The sequence below is a fragment of the Symphalangus syndactylus genome, chromosome 5 (genome assembly GCF_028878055.3).
Source record: "Symphalangus syndactylus isolate Jambi chromosome 5, NHGRI_mSymSyn1-v2.1_pri, whole genome shotgun sequence".
NCBI lineage: Eukaryota > Metazoa > Chordata > Mammalia > Primates > Hylobatidae > Symphalangus > Symphalangus syndactylus.
The window spans coordinates 123407075-123422640 of record NC_072427.2 but is presented as its reverse complement, the minus strand read 5'-3'; the positions used below and the strand labels follow the sequence as shown (position 1 = coordinate 123422640).

At 39.3% G+C, this 15566-nt stretch overlaps 2 protein-coding genes across 13 annotated transcripts in view; one reads left to right on the top strand and one right to left on the bottom strand.

Annotated features, from left to right (window-relative positions):
* GALK2 (galactokinase 2) overlaps positions 1–8258 on the top strand; it is a 171238-nt gene extending 162980 nt beyond the window's left edge. For 6 of the 7 annotated variants that reach the window (XM_055279056.2, XM_055279054.2, XM_055279052.2 and 3 more), the window contains one exon: positions 7511–8074. In XM_055279056.2, the coding sequence (XP_055135031.1) occupies positions 7511–7718 (208 nt within the window). In that variant the 3' untranslated portion in view covers positions 7719–8074. Of the gene's footprint in view, positions 1–7510; positions 8075–8204 lie in introns of those variants that run through there. The other variant, XM_055279053.2, reaches the window with a different exon arrangement.
* FAM227B (family with sequence similarity 227 member B) overlaps positions 7951–15566 on the bottom strand; it is a 264607-nt gene continuing 256991 nt past the window's right edge. For 3 of the 6 annotated variants that reach the window (XM_055279047.2, XM_055279048.2, XM_063640695.1), the window contains 4 exons: positions 14950–15022; positions 13750–13824; positions 11305–11374; positions 7951–8214 (listed from right to left, as the gene is read on the bottom strand). In XM_055279047.2, the coding sequence (XP_055135022.1) occupies positions 8125–8214; positions 11305–11374; positions 13750–13824; positions 14950–15022 (308 nt within the window). In that variant the 3' untranslated portion in view covers positions 7951–8124. Of the gene's footprint in view, positions 8215–9248; positions 10466–11304; positions 11375–13749; positions 13825–14949; positions 15028–15566 lie in introns of those variants that run through there. The other 3 variants (XM_055279050.2, XM_055279051.2, XM_055279049.2) reach the window with 2 other exon arrangements.

The following is a 15566-nucleotide window of genomic DNA, read 5'->3' as shown; positions in this document are numbered from 1 at the left end:
GAAATGTAAAAAGGACAACTCTTTCACAAAGCCTAAAATCAGCTTTCCTAAAATTGTGAAAGAATGGAGATAACAGAGTTAGTCCTCTTACCCAGGAAGGAGCTCAGTGACCCTGGGAGAACTGAAACTGGGAGAACTCTCAAATGCTAGATGTTACTTCACTGTGAGAACACAATGCTACACTACAATTAGTAATGGAAATGTAATTAACCACTTGGCACTTGTGGCCTGCCTCAGTCATTGCCACACTCCCAGCCTGAAAAGTTCAAACCAAGTAACTCCAGTGATCACAAATGGCCTGATCATCACAGCATTGATGAAGATCACTCTGCTGACATGTTTGCTCACTCATTGCCAAAAGCCTTCCCCAGCTTGTTTCATTTTAAGTACTCCTTTCTGAAAATATCAAGGGCCTAGTATACGGAAGGGACAAATATTGTTTAGTTCTGGAAATAAGAGGAAGTGGAATTATTTCTGCAGAGATCAGGAAGAAATGTCTTTTCCTGGAAGGAAGTGGGATGGTTGGAATCCCACCTGAAAAGCTGTGGAAGGGCATTTGCCAGCTTCCTGGAATTCTCAAATGAACTTTCTCTTCCTAGAGTGGTCAACCTGTACTTGTTCTCATGGAGCTTACATTCTCGTGGGGAAAGAGAGAAATGACAATTAAAAATAATTTGAATGGTAGTGATAAGTGTGGAAAAAAATGAGAAGGAATAGAGACTACAGGTTTGGGTGGGTACTCCTTCTATGGAGTGGTTGAAGAAGGTCACTCTGAGGAAGAGATATTTGAGCAGAGACCTGAAGGAGGTCAATAAATGAGAACAGCAAATGCATAGGCCCTGAGGTGGATACTTGGCTGTCAGGTGTGAGGCTCAGCAAGATCAACATGGCAGAGGGCCAGGAAGGAAGGAGAGGTAGTAGATGAAGTAAGGGAGGAAGTGGGGAGCCATACCATATAGGCCGTGTAGGCCATCCGAAGGCTTCTGGCTTTGAGAAGAGAAAGGGGGCAATGGAAATACTAGGCAATTCTATGCCAAATATGCCTGGAAGGAAGACTTAGATAATTGCTGTGTGGGTAAAAGAGAGAAATCAAGACGACTCCTGGGTTTTTGTCCTGAGAAACTTTCCTTGTGCCTCTAAAAGCCACATTTTTGAAAAGCACACTTCACCATTGTGGGTAAGAGGTATCTTAGAGTACCATAAAATATTAGATCAGGAAGGGGTCTTAGAGATCCAAGAAGGCACTAAGAGATTAAATAATTTGAGTAAGTTTCACATATGAGTTCATTGGAAAGCCTGGCTCCCAATCCAATGATTTTGCCACACCTGCCTCTCCCCTTGGGTTATACTGAGATGTGATTACACTCAAATGTGGGTCATATATACGTGTGTGTACATTTGTGTTTGTAACCTATTTTCATCTCCTAGCTTTGAAGCTTTATGATGGAGGCCTTTGTTGTCATAGTTTCCAGCATTTGAACATTAAGCAAAGTCATGTTGAGCAGGAACGTAATGTGTAGAGTAGGATGAAAAGTGGGCTGGAAGTGAGGAAGCTTGGATTCCGACTCTCTTTTCACTCTGAGCTGGAACTGTTGCTTCGCTTTGTGATCTCCATTGGCTCTTTCTGTTCTAGCAGTCTACAGATCTATACATTTAAAAAATATGGTTCTAGTGAAAAAGTTTATGGCTATGTCTTAAATGGGTTTGGAAGAGTACCTTTTATTTATCTTTTCATTTTATTTGTTTTTGGAAAATCCTTTCTTAATGGCAGCTAAAGTGTTTCATTTTCATTTGCTGTATTTATTTTCTGAGAAAAATTCAGTTCTGTGAAAAATTCAGGAGTTCCATCACTTTTTCATGATTGTTTTGTTTGGAAAGTCAATTGCTAAGTATCAAAATTATTTTCTACTTATTCCATAACCATACAGGGTCCAAGTTTTCCATATTGAAAGATTATCTTCTGGCTTGTTGGCCAGAATAGTTGTCTGGTCCTTAAAGCTTCTTATATAATTAATTTTTTCTTTGCTGTCACTGTGACCAGCAGATAATATTCTTCAAATGTTTCAGTTGGTTGCAAGTTACTGAAAGGTCCTAAGTGGCAGAGCAACCTCAGAGGAGGATAGCCCCAGGGGAATTAAGTTGATGCAGGCATTATGTCCCTCCCTCCTTCAGTCAATAACATATTTTCACATGGGTATCTGTGTACCATGTAAAATTGCAGTCTACTCTCCACTTTCCCACTTTCAAAAGCTGTGACTTTCTCTTGCTGTGCCCAATGGCTCACGCCTGTAATCCCAGAATTTTGGGAGGCCGAGGCGGGCGGATCATGAGGTCAGGAGATCGAGATCATCCTGGCTAACACGGTGAAACCCCATCTCTATTAAAAATACAAAAAATTATCTGGGCGCGGCGGCATGCGCCTGTAGTCCCAGCTACTCGGGAGGTGGAGCTTGCAGTGAGCCGAGAGTGCACCACTGCACTCCAGCCTGGGCCACAGAGCAAGACTCCGTCTCAGGAAAAAAAAAAAAAGGATGTCTGAAAAGTAATGATGGAAGAAGGAGGGGTTCAGAAGAATGCAGAAATTAGTGGGAATAAGATAAAGGATGGATAAAGGACAGTTAAAAAGGATGGGGAAGACAGACGGTACAAGAGTAGCAGGTAGTAACATGGGGAAAGGTTCAAATGAACAGTGGAGCTACTCGTAAGCCCTAGTTCCTTCTGAAGCCTTGTGACTGTCTCACTGGGTCAGGCAGAGAAGGTGTTGGACATACTGGAAGGGGTCCTGGTAAGGCCTGGTGTGAGCCACTGGTGCCACAGACACAACCTCTGGCAAAGTATTGCTTTGTTTAAAAACCACCACCACCTCCACAATTACCCTGCCACCATTCAAAATGTTAACATCAGTAGGGAAGGTGTGACTAAGACTGGGCAGCCTGAGCAGGTTGCTTGTTTTCCCCAAAAGAGGGAGGAGGAGGGAAGCTGAAATGGGTTCAAGGAGGAGCACTGCCAAAAATAATCTTACATCACCCTCCCTGGTCCACTTACGGCACTTCAAAATTCCTTTGGTGTTTCTGAAGGGCTTCTTGGAAACTATTTGTATGAAAAGACAACTAATTGAGTGAGTAAATTAAGGGCTTGAATACCTAGAATACCTAAGTTGCTATACACAAGTAGCAAATCTTAGAGTGATCTGAGCTAGACTGAATTAAAAAGGCATCTCCTAGTTAGCATATAAGACAATGTATAGAACAACTTTGTGACCCAAGTGGAGAGAAGGGGGGTTGGGAAAGAGCACCATTGCCAGCTCTCTTTTTCAGTTGAACCTTTTCCTGCTCTTCAAGAGAAAACCAGTTTAGAATCTAAAGAAAGGGGCAGGGAGGAGGAAGGAAACTATACTTACAGAGTGAGGCTTTTTTAAAAAATTAAATTAATGTTAGAACTTAAATTATATGAAACAAAGTAAATAATGAAGGAAAAAAGATAATGTTTGCTGAATTATAAAATATCTTTTGTAACCAAACAAAATGTAAACAGAAATAAATGACTAAATTTTAAGTAGAATTTACTGGAGAACACAAAACAATTTTGAAACCAAGTCAGTTATATGTGAGACAGCTCATTCACTATTGGTTCCCTGGTTTTACTTAAGACAAAATGGTTAATGCCTTTTATTTTTGTTTTGACACTTGTTGAAATTAGAGAGGATTAATTGCTGCATTATTGCCCAAGCTGTTAAGGGAGATGAATGACAAATTTTAGTGGATCAACTATGATTACAAAAGTTAATTTACTTTGTCTTCCTCAGAAGTCTTTCTGCAATGTATTCCATGGTGAGGCTGCTCAGCCTCTCACAGCCATTCTTTAACAAGGTCATAATGGGGAAGAATGAAGTGCAAATCCATTGTTGCATGCTCTTTCCCCATGACCTTAAGTGCTAATATGCATACCCTGTCAAAAAAAAAAAAAAAGAGGGGGCGAGCCATTTCAGCTCCCCTTAGGGGTTCACTTCTCTTTGGGCCTCTTTGACTTATGAATATATATGCCATTTGCAGGACCCAAACCCACTGCTCTTCAATGGCCTTTAAGTGGCTTACATTTCTAAAGTAGACATGTGGGCATATTTTCTTATCCTTTCTCATTTGAACACTGAAGGCTGTGGTTCTCGACTGTAAAGCAATTTGAAGGCACGGTGTCTAACCTGGCTGTAAAAATCATAGAAACTGCTAGAAGGTCCCTTACCTGTGATTCTTGCCATTTCCCAGAGAGCAGAAGCTAGAAGTCTTCCCAAGTAAAAAAGTACACTGCTGATTGCTTATATTATATATAATTTTAAAAATATTTTAAGGGAAATATGGTAGTCCAGCGGCCATTTATTAGAACCTATTAAGTTCCTAGAATTGTGCTGGGCTCTAGTCAGAGAGATGGATGTGACCTGTTCCTAAATTCAAGATTTCCTGAAATAATTTATTTCATATCCATTTGTATAATATATATTTACTTATTTAGAAAGAAATGACACAGAATTTAAATACAAGGCATAATTTCTTACCTTCCCTCTTTTTCAAGTGTGTAGTGCAGTTGGGTCTCCTGGATCTCCTCCCCACCTTCTCCATTGCTCTGTATCTTGCAACTTAGTAAGCGCCTTATGGTCGAATTAGTTCACTTAAAAGTAGGAAATTTGACTTTGGCTGTATTGGGTGCCTGGACAGTTAATTCTGTGAATACACAAGGATCAAAGAGAACATTCCTCATAATCTCCATCCCTCGTCTGCCCTAGCCTTTGCCATCATGCTTTATAAAGCAGAGGCTGCCTTTGTTGCTTTAACAAACCCTTCTACGTTATTCCCAGTCCAGCCATCACAATCATCAAAGTGGGATCCGAGGGATTTTAAGGTTTTGGTTTTTGTAATTCTTGTATTGCCTCTCTGATGTGCAATAGCTCAGGAGATATATTTTTAATGTTTTATTGTTCTTCCAGAAAAAGGCGCAAACGTGAAAAGTTCACTAAACATCCTTGGTTCACTTATTTTTCTTTCTTAATTTAAAGTGTATATTGGTCTCCTAACTTTTGGTCTTCTCAGAATTTCTATGGCATATGCCAAAGGGCCTATTAAGCACCAGCAGGGAACACTGCAGACAGACCTTTCTGCCTTTATAAGTGTATATAGCTGGGCAGGCTGCTGAACAGCTGTTGGGGCAGCCCTGACTTGTGATCGGATGTGCCACTGACTTGGGGGCAGAAGGCTATTTATAATAGCACTTATCATTCTTTATTTGGGAAATTTGAGCCCTGATGATTTCAGACCATGTGACTGATGCAATTCAGTCCATTTTCATCTGTAGCAGGCAGGGTGGTGACAGAGCAGCTCTGCAGACTCAGTAGCAAATTATCTTTACCTACAAAGACTTCCAGCTTCTGCTCCCTGGAAACTAGTAAAAGTCTCAGGAAAACAGACCTCTGGCCCAGTTCCTATATGTTTTACAGCCAGATTAAAAACAATACTCTCAGTTTGCTTTAGGTTCAATTTTGAAAAACAATAGCTTTCAAAAACTGTTCAAATGAGAAAGTATAATAAAATATGCCTTTTAGAAGTTGGATTGAGGACCTTTAAAGACTTGATAACTTAAGTCCAGCAAAATGGCATATTTCAGATCTTAGAAAATCAAAAAGAAGGCACACTGTTCTTCTCTAGACCATGTCATGGCTGGCTTTAATGCCCATATTTTAGGGTCTTCCAGAGACACTTCAGTGACACCTCAGTTTTCCCCAGCATCTTCCACAGTAAGAGTTTGATGTGACTGCATATGACAACCATTTTTTTTTTTTTTTTTTTTTGAGACGGAGTCTCACTGTGTCACCCGGGCTGGAGTGCAATCTTGGCTCACTGCAACCTCCACCTCCTGGGTTCAAGCAGTTCTCCTGCTTCAGCCTCCTGAGTAGCTGGGATTACAGGCGTGCACCTGGCTAATTTTTGTATTTTTAGTAGAGACGGGGTTTCACTATGTTGGTCAGGCTGGTCTCAAACCCCTGACCTCATGATCTGCCTGCTTTGGCCTCCCAAAGTGCTGGGATTACAGGCGTGAGCCACTGCACCCGGCATGACAACCATTTTTTAAATCCAACAAACTGCAAACAGGCCCTTTGCCAACCTAGAAATTTAGAATAATCCAAGGATCCCAAAGTCAGAGAAAATTTTTAGCCTGGATGATGGGATTTCAGGCTTAGTTCAGCTACTGGGCCATAAGTTGAATGTTTAAGGGATAGGAGGAGATCAGTGATGTTTATTTGTTTGTAAGCATTTTTTTCTTTCTTAAATACCTATTTTCATTTGAAAAGCATATTTTAATATATATAATACAGCAGATGATAAAAAGAAATCAACTGAGAAGAATCATTGACGGGAAAATCAATTACTGACATGCAGTAATTCTGATGTTCTAGAGTAGAGGTAGTATTCTATTGATATGTCCAGGAAGTAAAGTATCTCTTTTAGATTGAAAAAAAGAGACAAAATTGTGCTAAATTAATCATAGAGCCTTTAATCCACTAATAATTTAGAGTGAATTTTATTAAGAAGTATTAATTGTAAGTACATGTTAACTTTCGTATCAGGATAAATTGCATCTTTTAAAGCTAAGTGATCTGTGTACATTGTGATAGGGCCTTTCACTTTGGTTAAAAATCTTAGGTTTGAAACTGTGCCTGGTTCACAGTAACTAAAATTAACTCTTGCTGTGTGGTCCTTTATATAGTTGTTGCCATTCCAATCAGATACATCTCATCTGATGTCAACTTCTGAGTCCAGTAATCACACCACCTCCAGAAGGCACAGGGAAGGTGGTGTGGACCTCTAGGGACTGCCATCCCCTTTGTGGAAAGGCTTGGTTAATTTTCCATTAGAGATTCAACCAACCACCCACCCAACCTGGAGTTTAATAACAAGTTTTTTGTTGATAAGTTTATTCAGTGAACTAGGCTATCTGTTCTAGGGGACTGATTGTTCTTTGTGAAACAGCCCGGCCTTAAGAATGCAGCTGAAATAGCCGTTGGGGAAAACTTGTGTAAGACTGTACATTTTAAATTTTGATTTGCCCTCATTTGGAGTGACCTTCTGATTCAGGGTTGCCTGCATTTCTTTTACCATTGCCTGTTTTATTTTAATGCCTCCTTCCTGATTTACCTGTAAGCTTGCTATACCACTCTTCAAGTGGCTACTTTATGGAATCAATATTACAGTGGGTTATTGCCAGTCATGAAATGGGAGGAGTACTGTTGACTTACCACTTGGAGTCAAAACCAGGGACTAGATTTAGATACAATGAAAAAATTCCACATCACTGTCTGAAACAGTATAAATGTCTTAACGTCCTAAAATGTTTGATGACACCTAAAAACCCCGCATGTATTTTCTTCTTAGAACTTATATAGGCTATGTGTTCTACAAACACCAAGCGAATCACTTGTGTTTTCATTTATAGGTTCTAATATTTTTTTTTCTCATTGTTTTAGGAAGTTTGGGGCTCAAGGGTCACGACTTACTGGAGCAGGATGGGGAGGCTGCACAGTATCAATAGTACCTGCGGACAAGCTGCCCAGCTTCCTAGCAAATGTGCACAAAGCTTATTACCAGAGGAGTGATGGGAGCTTAGCGCCGGAGAAGCAAAGTTTGTTTGCTACCAAACCTGGAGGCGGGGCTTTGGTTTTCCTTGAGGCCTGAAAAAATGTAAAAAGTCTCAGAGAAACTATTTAGGGCACTTAGGAATTGGCAGGACTTTCTATGCCACAGTAAATTAATCTTCCTTCTGTCTTGTATTATGATGAATGGTTGCTATTATATCAAGATATATTTTCAAAGAAATGGTTGAAAGCTCTCTATGCTTCATAATGATTATTTTTCCATCTTAAAATATGGTTTTACTATTAGAGCCAAGATCATGCTTGGACAGATCTTTTAAGAATAATTTACTGAGATTTATTGATTTGAAGATTTTAAAGATGAATGGTAAAATACACTCTTAATACTGATTACATGGATTGGACTTGAATTAAATATATTGTTACAATTAACTGATACCACTGAATTGTATGTATTATTCTTGAATAGAGTTCATTTCTGGTTTCTCTTAGTATTCTTCCTCAAAGTTGTAGTTGTCTGTTGATGATGATGACGATAGTAATGCCACACATTCTCTCTCAATTTCAGCTTCAGAACGCTATGAAGATAATACGTGATTAAAGTTTCACAGATTTTCTTGGACATTGTATAATTGAATGTTTCTCCAGTTATCAAGAGAGTAAGGATTTTTTTTGACAAAAGGAGGATACAGGAAGAAAATTCAGACTCATTTGAATATTTTTAAGCCATGTGACATCATATAAATAACCACTTTCAATTCTTTTGGCCCTGAGCTATCTCCATTACTTAATAGAAAAACTTAGATAAAAAACACTTTAAGTCTCTTCTATTCACATTGAAATAAAGAATTATCTAAATGATAATTCAGATAATTCAGTTTGTTCATAGAACTTACTTTCTTATCACTCTTTTTCTACTACTTTTTCTCAAATACCTCTCTAATCCAAGAGGCACCTCCAAGAAATCCCACACACTCCTTATATCCCTTTTTTGCTTGTCTAGCAAATCTTGTTTGTATATATGCACCCCAGTGTAAAGCAGGTATGCAGGTATGTGGGTGAAAGTAACTATGAAGAGACTTAATGAGTTCTGGGATTTGTAATGGTATTGATGGGTACCTCTGTATGTATATCAAGAGTGGGTAGAAATGTTTAGCTGGTGATGGCAAATGACTGGCTTTCTCTTACAGATGGACTATAGGAAGCACTTTCTGAATTACGTAATGACTTGGACCAAAAATTATTCTGCTGAAATACTCAGGTAATTGAGATAGCAATGGTTTTATGGCATGAATTATCCAGAAAAATATCACAATTACTTATTATTCTGTGATTTCATTAGCTCATTAATGTTTAACTCACAGATTGGGCATCACCATCTAGAATTTCAGTTTAAGGGAGGCCTGCACAAAGCTGGTTTTATTTCTTAAAGGATAGCAGTCATACATAGAATACTAGGAAAGCCAATATTCTATTTTAAAATACTTCTGATGCATTTTCATTCTTAGCAGAAAGGTAAATGCTTGAGAAAGCTGGAGTCAAATTTGTTAAAAGAATTTTGAGTTCTATAAACCCAAAAATCCGAAACCTGAATTTATTTAAGTTTATAATCCTTTATTTTTTAATACCGTGCCATTTTCCACAAAGGATTTGTGGTTGGTATATAATTCTTTAAAGATACCTGGATCAGTGTAAAAAAAAAAAAAAGGCACTTGTCATTGCTTTGCTGTTCCATTTACAATTTTCACCAGGTGATTTCTTCTTCACAAAAGGTGAGTAAAAATTTCCAGTGTGCACTCTTCTTTGGGTGACACACATGGTCATTCTAAGCAAGGAATCTATTCTATATTTGTTTTGATTTCTCTCTTGATAAAAAGAACTATGTTTCAGTCTTACTATGTGGTATTCTAGACGTTATGAGAGATGCTAAACTTACCTGGCAGGGATAGGGCCGGGACCATTAGAAAAAAGATCATGCAGTAAATGGACTTTGAGCATGGCCCTAAAGGATGAGTAGAGTTTAAAAGCTGTGGAGTGCACACTGCAGATGAGCAAAGCCCATGGTTATAGGCAAACATGGTGCGTGTAGGAGGCTCAGTGAGAGTGAAGGGTTTGCGTTGGTATGTAGTGAAGAATAAGATTGACTACGCTGGCTGGAGCTAGCTTTTGAAGAGTCAAATCCAGGCAGCATTTAGATCAGGGGTTATAGCCCAGCAGCCCATGGGCCACATCTGGTCTGCAGATGGATATAGTTTGGCGCACAGAATGACTAAAAACTTGGGCTCCAAATCAGGAGATTGTATAAGCAGTATCAGATATTCTGGATTACTCAGAATCTGGATTACTGAGTGGTGGAATATCTGATACTACTTGTCCTACATTTCTACAGGGCATCAATGAACTAGGGCTGAGATAGCAGCTGCCTTGTTAGATGAGGCATGGCTTTCCCGTGCGCTACAGTTTCCACAACTGCTTGTATAATAGTTTCCCTGACACTCACATCATTTACCACTTACCAGCTGAGGTCACTTGCCCTTTATCAGGACACTTGCACTGTTGTTTTCCTATTCTAATTAGGTATTTCTCTGTGCCCATGTTCCTATCAATAGTCGGGAAGATAGACCGAAGAAAAAAAAAAGAGAGAATGAATATTTTTGTGTGTGGATGTAAAAAATAGTCCTTAGCTGGGAGTGGTGGCATGTGCCTGCTGTCCCAGCTACTCGGGAGGCTGAGACAGGAGGATCACTTGAGCTGAGGACTTCAAGGCTGCAGTGAGCCATGACCGCAGCACTGCACTCCAGCCTGGATGACAGGTGACAGAGCGAGACCCTGTTTCAACAACAACAACAAAAAAGAATAGTCCTGCTTGCTTATTATACTGTCCTGTTTGTATATTATACAACACCGAGGTGTTTCACTCTTCCTATCACTTTTCTGGCCCATGTAGGAATTTGATTTGACCCATTTTTGACATTATACTAGCAGCCAATGGGATTGCTCTAGATTTTTGAATGGAAGCCTTGACATGCTGAAAATAAAAGGCTCTCCTCTATCCCTGACCTCCAATTCTCCAGTGTTCAGACATATTATACACTAGTCTCTACATGTTCTTGTCTGTTGGGAGGGAAGAAGCCCTTCAGACTTAACAAGACTGCCCATAAGTAAAGAGAAGCAAAAGAGAAGATGACAAGGAAAATCAGAAAGATGGAACAGGCTCCTTTCTTTTCTTTCTTTCTCATACTTGAGTCCTGTTTAGAACCTTATCATATTCTGCCTTGTGTTTCCATTAATAGAGGGCAGGGACCATTCATCTAACACAAATGTTGGTACCCAATATGATTTTGTTGAATTATTAATGAAAAACAAAATACAACTTCAAACATCAGTGATTATTAGTTTGTAATTCTAACTGCATTTGGAGCTTTTCAGTTACATAAACTGTTCCTGGTCAGAAGCTGGAAATGGGGAACGTGAACATGAGTTGTCACTAAATATGTAAAACAGAGATTTTCTTACATGTGCATGTGGATGATTAAGTGACAAGAATGTATCCTCTCCTGCCACTGTAATTTGGGTGTGCTACCATACATTGCTTATGAAATATTGTCCAGTCTATATAAAAGAAGCTAGAGAGAGAATTCTCAATTATTTTCAGAAAGAAAACCTACCAGTTTATGTAGGAACGTCTCAAAGTCCTGTTTCACTTCATGAGGTTTCTTGGTAGCCTTTGCTTGGAGTCTAATCATGGAATAAAGAAAGTCAGTAACCAAACTAATTGTCCTTGTATTGACACCATCTAATAGCCAACATTTATTAAGAATTTAATATGCTGGGCATTCGCCAAGCACTTTACATATATTAATTCAATTACCCTTAAAACTTCTGAAGTAGGTACTCCTTTTATCCTATTTTATAAATGAGGAAACAGGCTCAGATAGGTTCAGACAACCACCCCCGCTGCATGTGCAGGTGTGCAACACACACACACAAACACACACATCCACAATAGTCATACACTTAGCAAGGAGACAGTCTGAACCCAAGCATTGTGACTCAAGCCTTCAATTCCACCCACTGTGTGGTTCTCGTCCCAGCCGTGGCACATCCTCTGCAGTTAGCTGGTTCACACAGTATTGCTTTAACTGATTCCACTCATGAGGCTCCAGCCCAGAGTTTAAGGAGTGACAGTGGGGAGAGAAGAGTAAAAGAGACTGGCAAGGGAGAAATACAGGAAAGAAAGAGAGGGAGATGAAAAAGGCCAGTGGGTGAGAGCGCTTACTAGACTGTATGCTCATTGTGAGCAGGGATCCAGGAATCTCATGGTATCTGTCACCAAGTATTCATTCAAGAAATATTTATCAAGGACTTGAATGGTTGAATTCAGGAAGCAGCAGGAACCTTTCCAGAGATCTAAGAATGAGGGGAGAAGCAATGGTAGCTAGGCAAGGAAGGATAGAAACTTGAGACAAGGAGAAACATTAGTAAAAGTATCACAGATGAGAGAAAGAGAAACGGAATAAAAGATATATAAGACTATTAATTTCACTGGCAATTTTCAAGTGAAATATTTAAAACCTATTTTTCCATGAAATTGGCAGGAAGTAAAATTTTCTGCAAATCCCAAATGCACATTGCTGAAGCAGCAAGTTTAGATGAGCTATTTAACCCCTTGCCAGGCCTATGCAAGGTTTCTTCAGCAGTTAGACTAGTGCACCCCTGAAGGCACAGTGGGATGACTTAGTCGGAAGTTCTCTTGCATTCGTGCTCTGTGACTGGCACATGCCCCCTCACTCATTCTCTCTCTGCTTGTTTTGTCTTCTCAAGCTGGGTTTCCTCCTCACTGATTGCTCTTTAGGCCTCACATTTTTCCTTCCATGCTTGTCTCGAATCTGGCTCTTATGGTGTCGTTTCTCAGTAACACCTTCTTAGAATCTCCTTGAACTGCACAGTATCCTTAGAATCTGTCTCATCTCACTAAGTTAAAATCACTCCCTCTTCCAAGTCACTCTTTTAAAAAGTTTACAATCTCCCCTTTAAAAAAAAAAGTTTTATTGAGATACATGTTACATACCATAAAATTGACCCATTAAAGTGTACAGTTCAGTGGTTTTAGTACATTCATGAAGTTTTATAACGTTGCTAATCCTCCCTCTTTCTGATTGCCTTTCCTCTCATGAATATCTCTTTTGAAGATTACAAATGGAAGCTCATACATTGTGCCTATAACTTTAACAAGCACATGGGATTTCTTTATCCAAATACGTATGTTTCAACAGTGTGCTATTGCATTAAACATATTTGAATACTTCTTGTGAGTTACTCTGAGAATTGTCCTACATTCTTCTGCATATTCTCAATGGTGAAAACTCTTGTCCTATGTGGATTTGATTTTTGGAAACTTGTAAGAGTCACCCGGAATGGAACCTTATAACAGGTGTTGTGAAGCAGAAAGCTGGGTGATAAAGTTTTTGGTGAAAAGTGAGATAAGATCCTAAAGTAGTGGGTTGAATTTTCTCATGTGACTGGAAAACTAGCTTTATAAGTTCTAAAATAGTATTTAGAAGTATGAAGTGTGACTGGCACAAAGTTATAGTCTCCCTAGGGGGCTTGTCTGAAGGGCTGAACTTGTCTGATACTTCTTATTCTGCACGTGCTTGCGGGTGTGTTGGAAGAAGTAGGTTAATCTCAATACTTTATAGTTTTTCTTCTTATAGTTTAATTTATAAAATAAACAAATGAGCCCAATTTTTCTTGCTTCATTGAGGAAAAATGTTTATATGCACAGAGGAAGAAGGGAAATAAAAAACTAGCCCAAGAGAGACCAGCTAAATCGGTTGTTTTTCTAGTTTACAACTTCCATAGGACGGGGCAGGCTTATAGGTTTATTTTGAAAAGGGCTTGAGCTTAAGTCCTATGGCTGGAGAGTAAAAATAGATGATGATAATATTTAGCAATTAATTAGCAGAGCAGATGATTTTGTGATTAAAGAAAGTTAAAATGTTACTCCAGATTAACTGTTAACTAGAAAACTTTTTTGCGGTTTTGTGGTTTTATTTAACATCTCTTCAATTAAAGATGATCTTAAGCACTACCAAGTTGAATAAGAGACAAACCTATCAAGCTCCTTGTCAATTCTTTCCTGCTGCTGTTTTAGAAGTTTTATTTCTTCATTAATTCTGAGCTTTTCCCTATAAAGTCAAAGTTTGAAGTTAAATTTTAAAATAATGCAGGCATTACTAATTGGGAAAGAATAAATCAACAATTTACTGATATACACGTGTTAGTAAAAGCCCTCTACAAACCAATTCATTCCCTCCCTATGCACTATTTAGTGTAAAGAATCCCTCAGCACATTCCCTCTTACAAACATATGCCGAAGGTATCACACACCACACCTGAGTACAGCTGGACTCCACCTTCGGCTACCACAGGGGCCCTCTAGAAAGGTGTCCATCCGTTTTTCCCACTAAGCACAGGAAGTCTAAGGGATATGTGTGTGTGGACGTACACATGCATCTGTGGGTGGGTGGGTGGGAGAGAGGGGAATGGGGACCCTTGGAAAACAGGGGCGCAGGCTTTTAGATCTACCTGCTGGATAGGACATAACTGGTGGTCCTCCATTTACCTCTCTTGGAGGTGCTCCTTGGACAGCAGGAGGCACCCAAAAGGGAGGATCATCCTTTCTCCCCCTAAAGGCAATGACATCTCAAGGCAGTAACCTTGACAGCATGGACAGAAGAACTGGACCCTGCCAATCTGTTCTGGTAATAATTGATGGATATTCGCTCACTAACCCATTCCTGGCTTCCTAGCACATAAAATTATCATGACTGACCACAAGCAATTATTTTACAAATTATTATGAATAACTGAAAATGTTCCCCCAAGAAAACATTTCAGGAAGGACTTTGCTGCCTTGATTTCCTTGCTTGACACCAGCCCAGCTGCCACCCCATCTCCAAGGAATTCCTTCCACTGCAGGGAATTTTTCTGCTAGTCATCCAGGGCTTATCTTTGTAAATGGACGATACTCCAATCTCCATTCCCTGGAGCTCTTGCCTCTTCCTGTTGGGGTGCACCCCTCCAGTCACACCAAGCAAAGCTTCCTTCCTTTCTTCTGTCCCTCTCACTTGCCATGGTTCCATGGTTACAACATACACCCTTGACACTTACCTGAAAAGAATCTCTGAGTCTATAAGATGCTCAGACATGACTCTCCTCATCATTAACATAAGGAACTTAGTTTAGATGATTTTTCTGATTGTTTCCAGCTGTATTATTTTATATTTAACAATAGTATAGCATCCACTTACATCCTAAAATCCTTTTGGTTCCTTGCAAATTGTCTTTTTGCCTCCTTTATAACATCACGGTATGTTGGAGCAGGTAGTGTGCTAGGCTTATTATTAAGGAATGATTTTCAATTAGAAACATTTGGGAAGTAAATAGTACCCTTCACAGAGGAACCAAGGGGACCATGTGACCTTCACTTTTCAGTAATGAAGAGTCTCAAGTATAAACATGAATATTATGTCTGGAGTTACACTCAGAGGACAGAAAGAAGACAACATCACTTTAAACTTGTGTCCCATTATCTCAACCACAGCAACCACAGGGCACTATGATTTAATAGTCTCATAAATCCTGTAATTACCTTTTGTATGTGTTTGTTTTAAAAGCAGCAACTTGTTAAATGTAAATATTAAAAATTACCAAAATATTAAAAATGTACCAAAATTCATTTTTTTCTTATTTATTTATTCATTTTTGACTCAGGGTCTTGCTTTGTCACCCAGGCTGCAGTGTGGTAGCATGATCATAGTTCACTGTGACCTCAAACTCCTGGGATCAAAGGAGTCCTCCTGCCTCGGCTTCCTGAGTAGTAGACAGGTTCTCGCTATCTTGCCCAGACTGGTCTTGAACTTCAAAC